General features: G+C 39.1%; 1 protein-coding gene across 1 annotated transcript; it reads right to left on the bottom strand.

The window, feature by feature from the left end:
* Positions 1-2,168: 2,168 nt before the first annotated feature.
* On the bottom strand, positions 2,169-20,073 carry ptbp2b (polypyrimidine tract binding protein 2b). Its single transcript, XM_017422291.3, has 17 exons — positions 19,965-20,073; positions 18,574-18,595; positions 18,377-18,428; positions 17,468-17,631; positions 17,256-17,327; positions 17,093-17,164; positions 16,839-16,997; positions 16,532-16,642; positions 15,925-16,093; positions 14,106-14,183; positions 13,171-13,283; positions 9,037-9,070; positions 6,432-6,524; positions 5,736-5,852; positions 4,808-4,907; positions 4,641-4,718; positions 2,169-4,550 (listed from the first exon to the last, which is right to left on the bottom strand). The coding sequence occupies exons 1-17, from the start codon at positions 19,970-19,972 to the stop codon at positions 4,421-4,423; spliced, it is 1,572 nt and encodes a 523-aa protein (XP_017277780.1). The 5' UTR covers positions 19,973-20,073; the 3' UTR covers positions 2,169-4,420.
* Between the last annotated feature and the right edge of the window lie 141 nt (positions 20,074-20,214).

The following is a 20,214-nucleotide window of genomic DNA, read 5'->3' as shown; positions in this document are numbered from 1 at the left end:
ATCAAAATTAAACGAAATAAACATTTGAAATATATGAGTTTGTATGTAATGTATGAATATAATATACAAGTTTCACTTTTTAAATGGAATTACTGAAATCAATCTACTTTTTCATGATATTCTAATTTTATGACCAGCACCTGTACCTCTGTACCATGCTGTCCCTCCTCTGGACATGTCCAAACCATCTCAGTCTGGTCTCTCTAACTTTATCTCCCAGTCCTTCAACCTGTGCTGGACCTCTGATGACCTCATTCCTAATCCTGTCCATCCTTGTCCCTCCCAAGGACAACCTCAACATCTTCAGCTCTGCCACTTCCTGTCAGTCCAACTGTCTCCAAACCCAGCAACATGGCTGCTCTCACCACCTTTCCTTTGACCTTTGCTGCTACCCTTTTAATATCTCAAATTAAAGGCCAAACATTCAGTGATGTAATGCATATTGCCCAACACATTTTATGCCAGAATGGTAGCTTTTGTTGTGCTTTCCCCTTTTGCTGTGGACAATATTAAAAGGTACTGATGATCAAAGTAGATTCAGGTAAACAACCCGTGTGTGGGTGAAAAGGTGGAGGTGGGGGTAAATGAACGGTCCTGGAGCTCTGTGATCAGCTGAAACCACCTGCAGAGCTCCACACAAGCAGCACCTGCCTCAGAGCTCCATCCGCCATCTGCAGGAGGCAGCAGCTGCCTGATAACACCCCCTGGATACTGTAACCCTACCACTCTTTGTCCTCCTCTCATAATGTGCTGCAGAGCTCAGTTTGTGAAACACAGCAGGTATATGTCTCTGACTGAGAAACAGACAGATGTTTTAGCTTCATTCACACGTTCTGCTCTTTCTAAACTCCACTGTAACAAGTTTCACATTAGTTTCTCTTTCTTTAGTCTGATCTCTCTGCAGGACTTGTCTCACACCGACCTCTAGTGGACCAGAGAGGAACTGCACCCACAGCAAGCCTTGTTGTGTTTTTCTCCTTTTATCGCCCGCCGTCGAAGGCTGAGCGATAATGTTTTTGCCCATGTCTCTGTATGTTTGTTTGTCTGTACAGTTAGCGAGATATCTCATGGAAACACAAGGACGGATTTTATTTAAACTCTCAGTAACTAATGGATGTACATCTACTGGTAATAATTTTGGGAGTAAACTGGACTCAAGATGGGCCGCCACAGCTACGCATCCTTAACCAACACAAAAAAATGGCTTTAAGTCAATTATATTTACACATATTGGGCTAAAATTCATAGTGGTAGTAGTTGAGACTGGTCCTTGCTGATTGGAGCGAGATCTGTTTGAAACTTTTGCCCTCAACCTAATTCAAGATGGCCGCCACAGACCACTGACGTTAGAAAAATAGACAAAATGGCTACAACTCAGCCAGTTTAACAGATACTGAGCTAAAATCTGGTGTGGTAGTAGTTGAGACTGATCCCCAACTTGTACTCTAGATCACAAGTGTCAAACTCAAGGCCCGCGGGCCAGATCCGGCCCTATGTAACATTTCATCCGGCCCCCAAAATGACGTTTAGATTTCATTAGGTCCGGCCCCCTAGTCTGGGACAGATCGAGTGTCTGATTCTTGATTCTTATTGTTTAAAAAAACTGAGCCTAATTAGTGAAGTTTTCTCTTGACAGTGACTTAGAAGTCAACAATATATAGTTTTAATTTCTATATGATTCGGTTTTTGTTGATGGCTTTTTTAAAAATCTGTTTTAATGTTAAAAAATTCATTTAAAAGCTGAGTGAGGCGTATGAAATGGCAGCTAACGATGTTTGTTTTGAAGTTTGATCTATTTGTCTGTGTTCATTAAAGTATGTTTGCTCTAAATTCTGTATAATCTTTAACTGGGAAAAGGTCATTGATATTTCTATATGAATGATTTGACATAATACATATAAAACTAAGGTTAATTTATGTAATTTTTAATCAATATTGATCGTGATTGGCCCTTGGCTAGGACCAAATATTTAATTTTGGCCCCCTTGCATCACTGGGTTTGACACCCCTGGTCTAAATGATTGTAGCCAGAGCTGCGATCAAAACTTTGCTTTCAACTATTGGAGTTAACCCAATCCAAGGTACTGAATGGTAGTAGCTGAGCACCTTAAAGCAAGAACGAAAAATGGAGAGAACAGAAGAGAAGTGGAGAGAAGGGAGAGCGGAGATGATCAGAGTAAGAAGTTTATTTTTAGGTAAGATACAGACGAGACCGGAGGCCTGAAACAACCCAAAACACAAAGACACACAGTTTTACTTGGACTCGTTGGTAGAAAAGATGTGTTTAATTTGTGCTAGTCTGAAATGTTTTCCACAAAACTGAAGTAAAAAAAAAAAAAAAAAAAGTACAACAAACCTTCAACAGAAAATAAACTCAAGAGTAAAGTTCTACTTATGAGACAGAATGATTGAAAAAGACTTGATCTAAACATGGACCCAGCTTTGTGTGCGTCTCTGCTTGATAAATGCGTTCGCACAGAGAGGACTGGGAATATCAGGTTAGCGTTTCTTTTTTTAAAATCAACAAATCAAAGCATGTTCTGTTTAGACCCAAAAGTATGAACAGTGAAATCAGATCACAGACTAAAAGGCACATGTGGTCCCAACAGGTCCCCCCAAAAACCAGAGACCAAGACCAGAATCACATGTTTACTTCCCGTTTAAACAGACAGCGTTCAGCATGCATCCTGTGTGTGTTTGTGCCTCCACTCACAGCTGTTTTACAAAGAAATAAAACAAGATTTCTTTTTTTTTTTTTCTTTATAAAAAAGGTTTCTTCAATAATCACTGAAACGTGGTGAAGGCGGTACATTCCACATGGTGCCGAGGAGGATTCTGGGACACCAAACTTCCATCAACGAGCTCCAAATTAAAACTGCACACAAAGATTTTAACACTGTTTAGCAGACGTGAAGAAATGATGTGAAGCAGGTGAAACTGTCCTTGACTGATTGATTGTGACGCCAGCAGGGTGTTTTAAAAACTACAACACAAAGAACTATGGGTAGTTTTAAACTACATGGACTTGTAGGTACTGAGGACCTGAACAAATACTTTTGGTATTTTACCTACATTTAGTCCTTCAGTGTGGCGCAGCAACGATAAAAGGTGAGTTTTGTGCTAATTTGGAAAGCTGAGTTAAGCTGTGTTAAGTGACACAAACACTGGGGTGAAGAGTAGATCTGAGCTGTCAGAGACGACGAGTTAAATGTGACACGTTTCGACTTTTTAAGCAGGAATTAAATATTTGGTTAGTTCTGTGTTAATAAGCGTGAAAAGGTTTGGGCACCCAGTAAAGTTGGAGTCTGATTCTAATCACGATGGTTTCTACAGAAAGGTCACATCAGCCAACCGCAAAGTTTTACAAAAAAAACTCCTCAAACCTCAATTCAAACAAAGGTCTACGTTGAGGACGACTCTCAGCTACTACCACTTTAAATCTGATCTGAAGAGCTGTAAAACTGACTGAGTTCCAGCCATGTTTGTGTTGGCTAAGGTGGCCATCTTGAATCGGATTGACTCCAAAAGTTAATCAGTTGCAGACGTGCAGTCGGTGATCCGTTTCCTTAAAATCTGTCAAATGGTTCATGAGATATTTTGCTAACAGGCAAAGCGAACACAGAAACGGAGACATAGGGAAGAACGTCAGCAGGGCGATAATAAAGAAGGTATTTAAAAACCTGATAAATCAGGTTGTGATGTTTTTTTAATTTTTGTTTTCAGTTTATCCTAAATTTCAATCAAATCAAGTCTTTTTTTTACAGCCAGTTCAATCATTTCTCTTTTTGTTTTTTTTAAACAAATTAGCGCCTCTGAGTTTCTGACATCTTACTCGTGAACGCTTGTAGCCCGGAGATTTTAAATGCCGAGGGGGAGAATCTGAGGGGAGCGACCTGCTGATCACACGTCACCAAAGGCCTAAAATAATCTGATCAAGAGGTGAAAACAAATAAAGGTGATTATTGAGACATTTTGCTCGGAGCTGCAAAATAATGTCTGAGCAGTTCCAGAAGCGTAGAAAATAATCACTTAAACCTCAATAAAACGGACCCACTGACAATATCAAAAACTGCAGTTCTCACAAAGCAAAGTGAAACTAGAAGCTTTTACTGCTGCGAGCGTCTGAACGCCACAGGACGCCTCCTCACCCGGGGGCGCCGGGCTGGACTTTCACGCTAATGAACACCTTCGCTGCAGAAAAACTGAGCTGAGCTGCTTCCTCAAATACAAAGGTCAAAAGGTCAAATGCTTTTGGACAATGACGAAGCTAACCACTTTTTTTTAATTCATTAAAAAAAGGACATTAGTGGAATTTGCATCTTTTTCTTTTTAAATACTTCAACTGAAGACTAGTCACAGAAAATGTTAAAAAGAGGAGAGATGGCTGTGTTTTGTTTTCTTATTCTCTTTATGTTCAGGGTTAGATAGTAGACTTTGAAAAGGAAACTTTAAGATGATGATTCCCTCCCATGTCGTAGTTGTGAAGGTCGATCAGAGCCTGGATGGCTTCCTCCACCGACGACATCTGGATCAGAGCCATCTTACGGTCCCTGGTGACAGAACGAGATTCAAGTCACAACCATAAGAAAAACCGTGGTCGCAGTTTTGAGTTTTTGCCTGACAATAAAAGTGTCCATTACTGGAAAAACTTGAAGGCCTTGACGGTTCCTCCGCTGTTGGAGAACAGAAGGCGGAGGTCGTCCTCTCCAACTCCATCCCTGAAAATCAAAAACAATGCTCACCGTCTCGAACAGAAGTCGTCACCACGGTGCGATGTACAGCCGCGCGCGTTTTCACGCCGACCTACCTGATGTTGGAGAGGTGAAGAGTGGCAGAAGGAGGAAAGATGTTCTGAAAGTTTTTGGATCCTGGTTTCTTGAAGCGATGCAGCGGAGAACCAGAAAAATCTGTCCAACAAAAACAAAATAAAATGTTTATTTTCTTATAAACTCAAATGGATTGTACAAAAATGTGGAAAATTGCTAAAATTATTCTGCAGAAGCTGTTAAATTTGAAAATTTGTGGACACGGAAACATTATCAGTAATTTAAACTTTATTTGAGTTAATTTTAAAATAAATGTAGTACAAGATTATGTTTTGTCGCCAAGTCTCAGATTTAATTTGAAGGCACTTTGAAAACCATCAGGATTATGTTTAAATGATCTCATCTTCTAAAGCAGACTTCTGTTTATAGCAGACTTGGATGTGGATGTGTCTACTTCCTGGAGAGTTTTTAGCACTTGAGGATATATTTAAAAGTAATTCTTTAATTATCCGTTTCTCTGAAGTTTATTTGTTGCAGAAGTAATTTTTCTTCTGATTGTACAAACTGTAGATGTTTCCTCACATAAAGATCTCATTTTTACTGATTGAAACATCTTGAAAAAACCCTTTAGAAATGAGTCGGACCTTTAATTCTTTTAAATGACTTAAAATAACGAGGGAACGGCCTGAACCTGAAACAGCCTGTGAGTCACATGTCCTTTTAGATTTAGTTTAAAAAAAAAAAGACTAAGAATAATGTCAAAATAAAGCTTAAAGTCAGACTTCTATTATTTAAAAACTGTAACAAAGAGTCCAGATATTTATGTCCTTCTGTTCTAATAAGACAGAACAGTAACAAGATAAATGTGTTTAAACTAAAGATGCACAGAAACTATGTCTTATAGTCCTGCGTGATAATTAAAATAAAGACTGTAACGTGTTTGGTGTCAGGGTGCAGGGAAGAGCTCACCTTTGGTTAGCAGCTGATCATCCAAACCTTCTCTGGGCAAAGCGACGGTCTGATGTTTCGACAGAGTCACTCTCATCACTTTGCCGAACACCTTCTGACCGTTCAGGTGACTCATCGCTGCAAGGAACAAACAAATGTTCAAGCCTTTTTATGCACAAAGTAATAATAATTAAAAAACAAACTACAAGGTGGGCTTTGAACCATACAGTCCAGTTTTTCTGCAACACTGACAATCATACAGCTTCATAATAAACCCTTTGAATTTGCAGTTTCCATGTGGTCATTAGTTAACTGCATCTCTCGATAATTTCAGCTGTGTTCACGTGTCTAAAACGCCTCTAACAAATAGGTGGTGTGTGTATTTTACGCAGTCAAGCTGCAGCTGATCTGCAGAGGCGAGAAAAGAAAATCAAGCGAAGGCACTAAATATATACGTTTAATGCTAATTGCCTTATTTTAAAGACAAATGTGCTGACAAAAAGTCAAAAGTTAAACAAGTCTGCTGAGCCACAAGAAAGTAAAAATAAAAAAAGACTATTTTTATAGCAGCAACTTTGTCCATATTTTTTTCGTATTTAAAAAAATTATAAATAAGAGTTGACATATAGCCCAGAAATAGATCAAACCTACAGTCTTGACATGATGACCTGAATAATTACCTCTGGCCTTAATAATTGAAGCGATAATTCGACTCACCGAGCTGAGCCTGGTTGCCATCAGACAGCTGGATCAAAGCACTGTCCTTCTTGTTGTAGAGGATCTTCACCCTCTGGACGTCACCGTAGACTCCTGAAGGGAGAGAGAGAGACAGAAAGAAAGGAGAGAGAGAGAGAGAGAGAGAGAGAGAGAGAGAGAGAGAGAGCAGGGTGGAGGAGGAGGAGGTGGAAAGGGAGAGAAGAGACAGAGCAGGAGAGATGGAGCCGACGAAGATAAAAAAGAAGAGGTGTGAAGGATGAAAGGAATAAAGTTAGTGCTAGAAAGACAAATGAAAAGAAAAGATGGACTCTTCCCATTTGACTTCTACTATCAACTCAAAGGCTTCTGTATAACTGAGTCATTTATCGATGCGAAGCTGCAGCTGAGCTTTAGCACTGACACACAGCTCGGGCAGGTTAACGGCTGACAAAAAGGGCAGGAGTCATTTTGATTGGGTGAATAAAACGGAAAACAGTGCAGGAAAAAAAATAAACACTTCTACTGAACCAGACGCACTAATCTGACAGAACATGCTGCATATAGAAACATGTAATGCAGAAAAAAGAAATTTAAAAACAAAAAAAACCCAACAACAACTCAGTTTCTTTATGTTATCGGTAAAGATTGCTTTCGACTTTGTGAATATAAACGCTATAATTGGTCCAGTTTAGAGGACTGGGAGGCAGGAAATCCAAACTGCAAAGTTTTAGAGAAAGAAACAAAGATGTACTAGAACTAGAACAATTCAATACAAAACTAGAGAAAAAGGCAAAAAAGACAGGAAGGAAGAAGGAGCTAGAATAGGTCTGAGTGAGTGAACTGGGTTATTGTGATCAACCTAACCATTAATATGGTGAGAACACAAACACTGAATAACCTGGTGGCACTCGAAATATACTGCTGCAGGACACGTGCAGAAACAGCAGAACAACAGTTTCTGTACGACTTCTCTGCTAATTAGCTTTGTTTATGTTACAACCTCCTTGTTTTATGTTGTCTCATTGTGGCTCCAGTACAAACAGATGTTGGGCTCAGGTGTTTTAACTATTTAACTAAAATATGTTAAAGGTGAAGCAGCTGCAGGAGGAGTGAGACCTCTCGCTGATTATTTAAAATCAGATTAAGCTTTACATTTACATGCTCCATATGGCATTTATTAATTTGTGAACGTGGGTGAAAGTCAATAATGGATGCTGTGATCTTTGGGCCCTCAGGGGTCCCTGCAGTACAAACAGGTCTGATTCTGTTCTGAACATCACTTCATGGACTCAGGAACACTTCCACTAATCACTGTCTGTAAACACAGTTCACCTCACATCCATAAATGCAGGTTAAAGCTCTATCAGACAGAGAGGAAACCAGATGTGAACACCATCCAGAAACACTGTCTTTTCTCTGGACCAAAGTTTATTTAAAAAGAACTCAGGACAAACTAATCAAAACCAAAACCACAGACACCACATCCTCTGTACTAAAGAGGACAGGGATCATCCAGCCTGGTAGCAGCACACAGTTAAAAATCTGCTTCTCTGATGGTATGGGGGTGCATTAGTGCCAATGGCATGGGCAGCTTACACATCTGGAAAGGAACCATTAATGCAGAAAAGTATATTCAGGTTTTAGAACAACATATGCTCCCATCCAGGCAACGTTTTACAGAAGAGTCCAGGCGCTGAACTGACCTGCCTGCAGTCCAGACAAGAATGGGACAACAATCCCTCCAAAACCTCCAGCAGCTGCTCTCCTCAGCTCCTGGATGTCTACAGACTAAACATGACCCTGTCCCAACCTTTTTGAGATGTGCTGCTTCCATAAAATTCAAATTCTAATAAAATGGTACATTTTCATAGTTTAATTTGATATTTTTGCTGTTTCATGTTGAATAAAATATGGATTTATGAGATTTGCAAATCATTGCATTCTGTTTCTATTTACATTTTATACAACATTTAAAACTCTTTGGATGTAGAGTTCTACCTGTCAGAGGTCATAATATTATGGCAGATGTGAGTAAGTTTGGACCATTTACCAAACTTTTACTGATCCTTTTTGCATTTAAAATGAGTTGAAACATGCTCAGCTGTTCATGATGGAAATAAAATATTCTTTCCCAATGTGCTTCCAATTATTGGGAAGAATATGAGCAGTCCTGACTGCTTAGTGCTGGTTAGACAATATAAAAGGTTTTTTAGTCCAGGTGATATGATAAAATTACAATTTAGATAGATTTGTGGTCAAATTAAGACAGGTTTCATTGCCATTTTGTAAATTTTATCACTGGCTTTTAACTACAAACTGAAGCAGTTTTAGTTTTTATGCATTTTTATGTATCAGCCTAAAGTTTTGAAAACCTCTGTATGATTTTAGTGTCTTTGTTCTCATCAATTAAGAGATAAGTTGACCACAGATGTCTCCAGACTCACTGCTCTTTCAATGTAAAGACAGAAGTAAATCTGAAGTCTGCAGTGTACAATACAATAGAGGAGAGCTAGGAAAAACAGGCAGATAGAGAAGAGCAGAGTGCCCACCACATCACTGAAGAAAGTGAACAAAACTGGATTAACAGAGAGAGATAAACAGATAGAATAGTAGAGGTTGAACATACCGAAGAGGGTAAAGAGACTTTGAGGCGTGACCATCTTTAGAGAGAGAGACCGCAGAGCAGAGGACAGGAAGAGGAGGAGCAGAGGAGGAGGAAGAGGAGAGACGAAGGTAGAGATCAGATCGCCCCGCGTTGGACGAGGGGGGAGATGGTGGTTTCCATGATGATGAGGGGTGAAGCAAAGATGGTGGGGGAGGTGTGGGAGAGCAGGGTTCAAAAAACGGCAAAGCCAAAAAACAGATTTACATCAGATTCAGAAATCGAAAGAAAGATTAAGAAGGAAACAAAAAGAAAAGATCAAAGTAATTTATAAATAAAAGGTATATGGGGGAGGTTTAGGACAAGTGTGTTGCATTAAAAGGATATGTGGCGATAAGAAAGGGTCAAGTGGAAAGAAAAAAAAATGTATAATGGGAGGAGTATAAGAGGGAAGAAAGGAGGCGGGGAGGGGAGAAAGGAGAAGAGGAGGACAAAAACCAAAGCAGAGGTCAGTAAACAGCATCAGTGGAACATCAACGGAGTCTGAATGATTGCTGGTCGAGCCTAAAAGCACACACGCAAAATCAAAATACCAAGTCTCAGTTATTCCAGCAGCACACACACACACACACACACACTCCGCTGTATGCATTTAAGAGTGAGGAGAAGGGATGGCAGGAAGGTAACAAAATAAGTCAGAGAATAAAACATAATCTTTGAAATAAAAAGGGGCAGTACCATGAAGTGACAGCAGGAGGTATCAGGTACTGAAGGAGCTGATTGGACTGATGGGTAACTGTATACAAACAGCACAACGCTGGCAAAAACAACTGGCTTCGAGGCCTCGACATATTCAGACTTAAAAGAAAGTAAGATTTATAATACACTTCATATCAACACAAATTAAACGTGACAATTTTTAAAGCAAGATGTTCAGCATGCTACAAGTTCTGTGTGGTTTGGTCATTTTGTGAAATGAGACGCTCAGTAAATAGTCCATTACTGACACAATTTTTAACAAAACACTTGTCTTCTGAGCCGAAGAGCAACATGGACTGTGTTGTGCCGGCTGACAGAGTCGAGAACAGATCCGCTTTAAAAACAGAGATAAACAAATACTAAAAACATTTTGCGCTGCTGTTAATCTTCAGTAGTAGTGGAGACAGGATATGCATAAAAATGGTGCCTGTTTACTTGGTGTTACAGGAAAAGAGGAACGTGAAAGGATTCATCACTCAGAAACTAAGAACGGCCGCAACGCTCGACCACCGCTGAGACCGCATCATCCGAAGTGCTGAGCAGTGCTGCGCAAGTTCACACTTCAGCTGAGCAAACTCCACTCATCTCACTACTAAATACAGCTGAAACCAGATGTTGTATAAATGTATAAAAGACAACCATTTTTCCTCACTGTCTGACATCAAATCAGACTCAACTTCGGAAGCTTTTGATTGGTTAGTTGACAACATCTGCTTGAACTGGAGGCACGCCTGCTTCAGGCACGCCTCAAACACACCGTTTAGTTTGTGTGACATCATTGGAAAATGCAAAGAAGTTAGCCGGGATATCAGGAAGAGAATTGCTGACCTCCACAACTCTGGTTCAGACTCCAGAAGGAGCCACAATAATCTGTTCAAACAATTATACACAAGAATAAACACCGTGGGACCGTCCTGCCATCATACCGGTAATAAAGGGGACGGGTTCTGTGTTCCTGAGATGAACGTACCGAACTCGAAATAAAAGATGCTGCTGAAGCTGGTCAGAGAGTCAGTGAAACAAGCCCTGAAAGGCCGCTCATCGAGGAAGAAGACGTTAATCCCAAAGCAACAGGAAGAAGACACATGGGACACACAGGGACCTTAATTTAAGGAGACATGTCCCATGGTCTGATGAAACTAAAATTGAGCTGTTTGGCCATAATGACCACCGTGACATTTGGAGGAAACCTACAAACCTGATCCAGGTCTGTCAGGAGGAAAAGGTGAAAATTCCTGTAAACTATTGTGAGAAGCTGTGGAAGGAAACCCAAAACCTTCGACCCAAGACAGTTTAAAGGCAGTGATTCCAAACACAACATAAGTGCCTGAATGTGCCTTTGAAGAAAGTAATAAAAAACAATATACTCTCTCTCTCTCATTATTCGGACATTTAACAAATATAAATAACTTAGGGAACCCTAAGTGACCTAAAACAGTAAAGGCTCAGTCTGATTTACTGTCAGACAGCGAGAAGAAATGATTAGGTGACTGTGTATGTAAACATCTGGTTTCAGCTGTAATTTAAATAATCTTCATCGCTAAGGCCAAAGCCACATAAATGACCCAATCACCCATCCATTTTCTGTATTTATCCTGTTTGGGGCTGCTGTAAAGGTGGAGCACATCCATCCATTTTCTTTACCCGCTTCTCCAGCAGTCACTGTGCGAGAGGCGGGGGATACCCTGGACAGGTCGCAAGTCCATCACAGGGACACATGGAGACAAACGAGACAAACAACCATTCACACTCTCACCTAGGGACAATTTAAGAGTTACCAATGAACCTAACCTGCATGTTTTTGGTCTGTGGGAGGAAACCGGAGTAAACCCAGATGAGCTCAGGGAGAACATGTAAACTCCACCCAGAAAGGCCTCAGGTCAGGAAGAGAACCTGTGACCTTGCTGGGAGGTGACAGCTCTAACCACTGCTCCACTGTCCTACAAGTCAGTTAGTCTTAATTTACAGGATTTATGTTAATGAGCTGCTGAGCTAAACAAAAACACTGAAGCATAGCGTAATTTGACAGCTATTGCGGTTTTAATAATAAATCATCTGATACTAAATTAATTACTGTCTATTCCTAAAGAATTACAGAAATAACATTTAAAAGTATATGATATATTTAGCTGTACTGTGTAATAACGGGGAATCTCTAATCAGTTTAGTTGTAATATTATAATTCATCATCTGCAGAACGTCTGCAGCTCATTTCCTGACACACATCTCTGACTGCCTGTTTGCACTTTGTTTTTTTCTTTTTAAATTACATTAAAAAATGTGAGAATCTGAAACAATTCATTCATTTTCTTCTTGAAACGTGAACAAAGTTAACCAGTAACTCTGGTAGCTGCAGGGTTTGAATGGTCATTGGCATCGGCCATTGGTGAAAAGCTCAGCTGTTGTTTGTGCTGTAAAACGTGTAATTCACAAAGTCAGTCAGAACAATGATCGCCTGATTGTCTTTCGGTGGAAACAAAATTGTTCATTTCAGTGTGCTCCTGCACAGCACTGCTCCCAAATATCTGCTGATCCCAAACTGATCCCAGAAAAACAAAGAAAACAAACAAAAACCCGAAAATACAACAAGTCTTGCACTGCGACCTTCTCTTCTCTTCAGGGACGGACAGACAGAAAGAGAGAGAAAAGATGAGGACACAAGAAAAGACAACAGATACTGTAGCTGTAGAGTTACAGATGACAAGAGTATGTGCACATTTATAGTAAGAAATTAAACAACACTGACGTATTAAAAACAGATAAAAACACACAAATACATTCAAGCTGTCGGTACAGACAAAATGGCTTCAAAAGTTTCAGAATCAGATAGAATGAAACAAACGAGCTGAAAGGACATCAGAGTTTAGGACAGGAAAAATTATATTTAAATAAAAAAATAAATACATCAACCAGGCCAATATACCTACAACACATGCACAGGTTCACTCACAAACTTTTATTATGTGCAGGAAAGAAAACGTGTTTCGAGTCGAGCCGGATGCATTCGTTACAGAGTTAGAAACAGAAAACGTTCTTGGAAACAAAACAAACAAAAAAAAAACAACCCTGAATTTTAGATTAAATTGTGCTTTTTGCCATGTTTGATTACAACAAAAGGACCCACTTTAAATGATGGAAAATATTATTATAATAATCTGCTTTAGAACTAAATGGGCCTTTTATAACTTTAAAAAAACAAAAAGGTTGGTTACGACCGACAGCCATCTTGTGACCATAATCTAAACTATTACCCAGACTTCACTGACGTGGAATAAATAAAAAAATAAAATCGCTGTAAGTTGAATATAGCACACATACAACCATTCACCCAGACGAGGATTCATACAGACGAGGGATTAAATCTGAAAACTTGTTTGGTTTTCTTTGCGGTAACTTTACCTCTTCGTTTAGGTTGGACGCCAGCAGGACCCCCGACACCCCGGACCCAGACAGAGCGACGCGACCTGCAGCCGCTGCCGCCGCCGCCGCCGCGCTCAGAGGGCTGATGGCTCCTGTTGGCGGAGGAAGAACCGGAACAGAACCGGGTCAGAATCAAACACGCCACGAAGACCAACACCTGCTCACATCAACTCCCACGACTAATTTAACAACAAAAACCTAATTCCCTCCTCAGTGACTCAATCAAGAGTTAATAACAAAAATACTCCCAGCAGAAAACAACTAAACATGAAGATGGAGAAGAAAATGAGTTTGTTTTTTGATGACATTAATCCAAATTTATTTAAGATGATGAGCTTAAAGGTGGAGTAAAAATGATGTGAAGAGGAATTAAATGGTAACCAAGACATGAATAAATAAGGAAAGGAACAGATTAAAATAACTGCAGATAATAGAATAAAAACATCTACATGACTTTTTCCCTACAATATTATCTGGACTTCTATGAGTACAATTTAAGGGAGCAAAAAGATAAAGCCCTAATGTATTTGATACATTTATTAAATATATTGAGCTCCTCACACAACAGTTAAAACTACACAAAAAGCACTTAATAATACATTAAATCTAAATTAATTTAACATTTACCAACACAACACACATTTAACATTATTTCTTCTCCATCACAGATGCCTTCTTTCACCAGAAATTGTCCTGATTTGGTTTAAAACACCAACATAAAGGATTACATTTAATTAATTTAAAGCCGTAACTTGTTTAATATTAATTCTGTTGATTCTTCAAACAGGGTGCTGATGTGAGAAATCTCGTCCCAAGCTTTCAGGCAATTCAAGTAGGACATGATAAGGGACAGGACAGAAAAGGACAAACTGATGGGGAAAAAATATATGAAAAAATGAAAAAAGTATAAGTACCTCCACCCTGCGAGAGGGAGAGAGAAGATGAGTAACCTCCGCCACTAGAGTAGGAAGCTAGAGCTCCAGACGGGGTACCTACAAGACAATGACAGCTAGATTTATTCCACAAATCACGTCATCTAACCTGGCACCAAAGAGCACAAAAACCAAGCCAGACTGACAGTAAAAGACCAAACAAAACAAAGTTAATGTGTAAGAATTACTACACGTACATGATCGTATGGGACCAGAAAATAAAAAAACAAAGAGTTTAACGTCATATCTTGCTCTCAGCGGGATAAACGGTGGTAGAAATATAGATTTGAAGCATCAGAGCAGAATGATAAAATTAAAGTTGGAGATAAAAACAATGTTAATGAATACTTTTAGATTTTCAATTGTTTGAAAACATACCATCTAATATTTCAAATACAGAAGTTTCTTAGGAATTTTATTTTATTTGTTAAACCATAATAGTAAGTTTTAAAAAGATGAAACAAAAACCAAAGAGGACCGTAATGAGATCAACTTTAAAAATGTTGTTCATTTCAGGCAAATGAAAAGTAAAACAATAACGTTAAAGTAATAAGAATTAAAACAGCCTTATTTTGAGTAATTTGTCATCATATAAGAGCAGCCTGTTGGTTTTACTGATGTGTAAATCCAGTCTTTTTATATTAGTTCAACACATTATCACAGAATACAAAAAAAATAAACTGGATTGTTAGATTTCAAAATAAATTTGAATTTAGTCACAATCCAATCACAGCTTTGAACATGAACAGCAGGAACGTTCTGTACAAACACTCTGAGAGGATCAGTGAGTCCTCAGAAACATGAAAGGTGAATAAATTCATTTTAGGTCTTTGTGGAAACTTGTCACTGCATTCCTGCTGCGGTATAATTAATAGCCCGTACCCTGACACTGAACAGAAACAAGCACGATTGGTGCCAAACGTCTATCAAAAGAAAAAGGAAAATTCTAAAACAACCTGCGCCTGTTTTTCCAAACTACTGCAGGTGAAGTCCTTACAGCACAAACAGGTTATTCTTTACGACTATCGCTGCAACTTGTGAGAAGTTTCACAAAGCAGACTTCCTGGATTATACAAGCAGCAGCAGGTTTAACTTGGGTTTATTTAATATCAAGAACAGGTTCACTTTTACCAGGGTACACTGTCATTTCTACTTAGGATCCTCGTTCTGAAGCAGGTTTCTGTAAACTGAATAAGATACTGGATGTGTGAGAAACAGTGGATATTTAAGCACAAAGAAACCAAATGTTCTGGAAACAGGACATCTCACCCCTCCTCACAAAAGATCAGAAAGTCAGAATATTGATTATTGCTGTTTTAGACTGAATTTAATCAAACAGATTATAACCACACTCTAAATAAACACGAAAGCAAAAGTTACTTTTTGACAAAAAATTACCTGTTTTATCTAAATTTGCACATATTTGAGCATCCAGATCTAGAAAAGAGGAATATCTAACCAAAAATGTTTGCAAACTTGTCATAACATGACCGTGAAAGCTTTAACGATTTAAAGAAATGCAGATGTGATGGCAATATAACACAACTTGGATATGAGGGAACATACTTATTATTGTAAAGTACAAATATGTCAAATACACTAACAGCTTCAGGGCAGCAAAGTTTAATTTGGCCAACTTTCTGAACAAACAAAAATACATGGAAGGAGTTAAATAGAAAAGGGTGATGAGACGTGATGAGGGCGCTGAGCCGGTTTATGAGACAACAAACGCTAATGGATTACCCTGGAGGAGCAAATGGACGGATGTTGTGTAAACAGACGAAGATGGGAGAATATTTACCCAGTAAAGAGTGATCCTTGTTGGTTGACTCCCCGTCTCCTGTAGGGAGGTCCGGCCTGGTGTAATCGCGACTCTTATCGTTGTTGTATTTGACGTTGAGGTTGACCAGTTTACTGAAGTCTATCCGCAGAGTACAGCAGGAATTATAGATGTTCTGTCCATCCAAAGACTGCAGCAGAGGATAAAAAAAACAGACTGTTTTAGGGAAGTAATGACAATAATATTTTGCAAAATAACTGAAAACTTGGTATTTTTCAACCAATAAAAGCCACATGTTGCCTTTTTGTGTTAAAAAGGATAAAAAAGACTTAACATTGATGTCAGAGGGGGAGAAGAAAACAGCTTAAAATGGTCTGATGATTGTGAATGTTTTCTAAATGAACTTAAATTTGCACGTTGGTTTAGTTCTCACAGAAAGTCTGTTAAAAAGAGCGACGCTAATGGCTTCATTTGTAACGTCACAAACATAACATCTGTTTACCACTGGATGGTACTTTAACAGTGAATCAATCAGCCGATGCTGGACATTGTTTTTAATGAATGTTGCATTTTTTACAGGCCGCTTCTTCGTCAGTCAAAGATTTCCCGAGCGTGCGTGTGATCCTACCAGTTTAGCTTGCTGTGCGTTGACCGGGTCACTGAACTGCAGAAGAGCCTGAAACTGGTTGTTTTTAGTGAAGGTTATAATCTTCATCACGGTCCCAAACTTACTGAAAATCTGATTAAAAGAAGAGAGAAACACCGTAAGCCTGATTTGAGGTAATTACAGTAAATTTTTAACATTCCTAGTTAAAGCTACACAGTTCTTATCAACCATCAGGGGCTAATGAAAGGCTACATCTGTAAGGTACTACGAGTTTGTTTTATGTCTGTATGTCAAGTCTTTTTGAGGTCTAAACAGAAGAGGGTTTTACCTGTTGTAAAACGTCCAGTGTTACAGGATAAAACATGTTGTCGATAATAATTCGCAGGACAGGGCTGGGGGGCGGAGCGAGCTCCAACACGCCCTGGTCAGAGGATGGAGAGCTTCCATCCTGGACTGCTGACACTGCTTGTAGCACTGCCTGAGCTCTCTGGAAACAAGCGAGGTTGAGTAAAGCCGTCGAGCTTAACAAAGGTTTCAGGTGAGCAAAGTGAAAGATTGGAGTGAAAACATTGACACGAGTACCTGGTTCAGAGCAGAGTCTGTTTTCAGTTCTTTATGGTTGGAGTACTGGATGAAGACAGGAGAGTTCCTGACCTGACAGAGTACAAAAAGTGACTGTGTTTAAAAATAAAAGGAGACAACACAGATGCTAGGTGAAATTAATACGCACTGATGAAGGTCAGACCTGTGGTGTGACGGCTGTGTAGTAGTTCACCATAGTGATGGCTGCTTCCTCTGTGCCCAACTCTAAAAATGCCTGAAAAAGTATAATAATGTTCAGTTTTTATGAACTAACAAACAACCTCCAAGACATTAAGGTTCAGATGGAAGGTTTTAAGTAAAGCTTTCCGTCCCCGCTTCCGCTCCAGCCTGGTCTTAGCTGATGGATGTGTTTACCTGGTTCTTCCCCTTCAGCATCAGTATATTGGTGACCTTCCCAAAGGGCAGCCCCAGAGCAATGACTTCAGTCTCTGTCACTTCATTGGGGAGTTTTCTGATGTGCAGGACTCTGGAGGGAGGCGACTCATCCAGCCGCTGTTTCTTACTTTCACTACCGTTTGCTGAACACACACAGATAATAAAAACATAAATGTGCAATAATTTAACACGATTCCTCAAGTTGGATCTAAGGTGTGCTACTATAAATATAATCTCAAAGGGTTTTTGTGACAAAAGAATATGATCTGTTCTCAGCAGATGCCTCTGAAACGAGGCTGTCATCCTGCAAGATGACAACTCTGGCTGTCCCTTTGTTCTGACTGCAGCATTGAGGGTTTTTTTTTTAAACATAAGAATTTATTACTTTTTAACCACAGTTTCTGGTTAAAATGAACCACCTGTTCTTAGTGAATCACCTGTAGAGACAGAGGACGTCTGTCTCCAGCTGCAGCCTCAGTCTGTCACTGGGACAAGCGTCTCAGCAGAAAGGCAGCTACAGTAAATGACAGAGAAGCTGCAGCAGCAACCTAGCCAGCCTGCAGGTAGGGAAACCCAATACAGGACAGGCTGGGGGTCATTCTGGAGCCTAACTAAGTCGTCTTTAAGCAGGAGGTGAGATGCCTCACCCAGCCATCATAAGATCAACACAGAGCCAAACAAGACAAAAATGAACTCAGGCTGACAGAATTGTCAATTAACTTAAAATAACTGTTTTTGTACCCAGAAACCAAATCAAAAAATGTCATTGTTGCTTCTACGCCTAATGAAGTTTAAGTAACAACACAATAAACTTCCCGACGTCATTACGAAGTTGTGAATGAAGTGGGTTGTGTTTCACAAACCCATCGTAGTTCTGACTAAACTCACCGGTCATTGAGTTGGGGCTGCTACTGTACATGTTCAGCTCATCTGAGCCTCTCTGGAGTTGCAAAGAAAAAAACAAACAAACATTAATTTTCAACAATAAATAGGAGGTAAGATGTCTATTTCTTAATATAGATAACACATACAATAAAGATAATGGATCCTATACAAATGTGTCGTTAAATATAAGAGATGTTTACCTTCACACCAACTGCAACATCACTGCAAAGGGAGAAAAAGCCAAAAATAAAAACAAGAAGAATTAGGATGTTTTGTCTTTTAGTGTGACAAATTTCCTCAGCATTGAGAAAAGAAAAATTAATGTCAAAACAATGATTAAATTATTGCTCATTAAAACTGGAAAATATATTTGATGATAACAAGAATTAAGGGTGCACATAGTTTTTGCTGTGTTTGTATTTTATAGATCTAATTTTAACAATATTTGTGTAATCTTTAATAAAACTGAAAAACTAAAATAAACAACACCAAGACAGACTAGGTGTTGTTTGTAAAAATTGTTGAATTTTAAGTGGTTTTCTTTTAAGATTTTCATCACATTCACATTAACCTTTTACTATAAAGGGAGACAAAAATAAGTCAACTCTTATTTTTCTATAACTTCTAATCACATCATGATATCTGGACAAACAGTAAAATCATTAAATAACTAAAAAAATACCACATACTGGTTTATTTAACCCATTCTGTCAAAAACACTACTCAAGCAGCAGGTAATACTGAGTTTGCATCCCAGAAACATACAAATAAACATTTTCAGTCATTTAATCGTCAATGGCTTTTGCTACTGAATAAAAATGAGTCTGTGTAGGTCAAACTGAAACTACTGCAACAAAATAACAACACAACAAATCAAAACATGCAAAGAAATGAGAAAATATGTATTATCCATCCCAAAGACAACACATTAGGCTATTTATACTAGGTATACCATCTAAAAGAAGTCCATTTTTGTTTTATTTTGTGTATTTATTTAATAAGTTATAAATAATTAGTTATATTAGTTAATAAAACAGGTTTAGGTCACAGGTTTCTGAGCGCCTCAAACAAACAAAGGACCTTTATTTTGGTGGGGATTAAGCTAGCAGCAAATGACAGGTGTACAGACGACGTCTATCACCATGGCTCACAACACACAGGTCATAATAGGAGATTTTAACACAATCAGTATATCTAATGATCGTATCCACATTTTAAAATCACCTAACACGATCCTCGCAGGATCAAATTATGGAGCTGGCTAATCTTACGCACGTCATGAACACTGTGGACGTTTTGCTAAATTGCTAAGTAGGCTTAGCTTACGAGCCCTAAATTAAATCCCTTTTTGAATGATTCCCGTCTGCATGCAGACAAGATGACACAATAAGTCTGTCACTGCTTGACGGGACGCCCAAGTTAATCTATGTAATCATCATGTCACGTTTTTCACCATCTAGGTTTACAAACAAGCTAACATTTAGCATGCTTTAAATTAGGCACGAGGAAAGCCGCACTCTTCCCCTGTCGCGTGCAGAACTATGCAAAGCGCTCCAAATCATGATCTGTCGCATCGTAATGAAAGGTTTACCCGTCCATTGCGTTTCTTTGTCCTCTTCTGTGTTGATATGTCTCAGCAGCACACTGATGCAGACGGCGCAGGCAAAATGGGCGTTCTTCTTCTACTGTTTTTAGGCGGAGCGCCGTCAGTTCACGGTGTGTTTCCGCCACCTACTGGCTGGAGCATGACACTGCATGTAGGGGGTCCCTGTTCTACTCTTATTTATAAATAAATAGAGGAACAAAAAAGGATTTTCTGTGAAAATATTGTTAAAAAAGCT

This window comes from Kryptolebias marmoratus, linkage group LG20, assembly GCF_001649575.2.
Source record: "Kryptolebias marmoratus isolate JLee-2015 linkage group LG20, ASM164957v2, whole genome shotgun sequence".
Taxonomy (NCBI): Eukaryota; Metazoa; Chordata; class Actinopteri; order Cyprinodontiformes; family Rivulidae; genus Kryptolebias; species Kryptolebias marmoratus.
The sequence above is the reverse complement of the archived record's forward strand: the minus strand, read 5'-3'. Positions and strand labels throughout refer to the sequence as shown.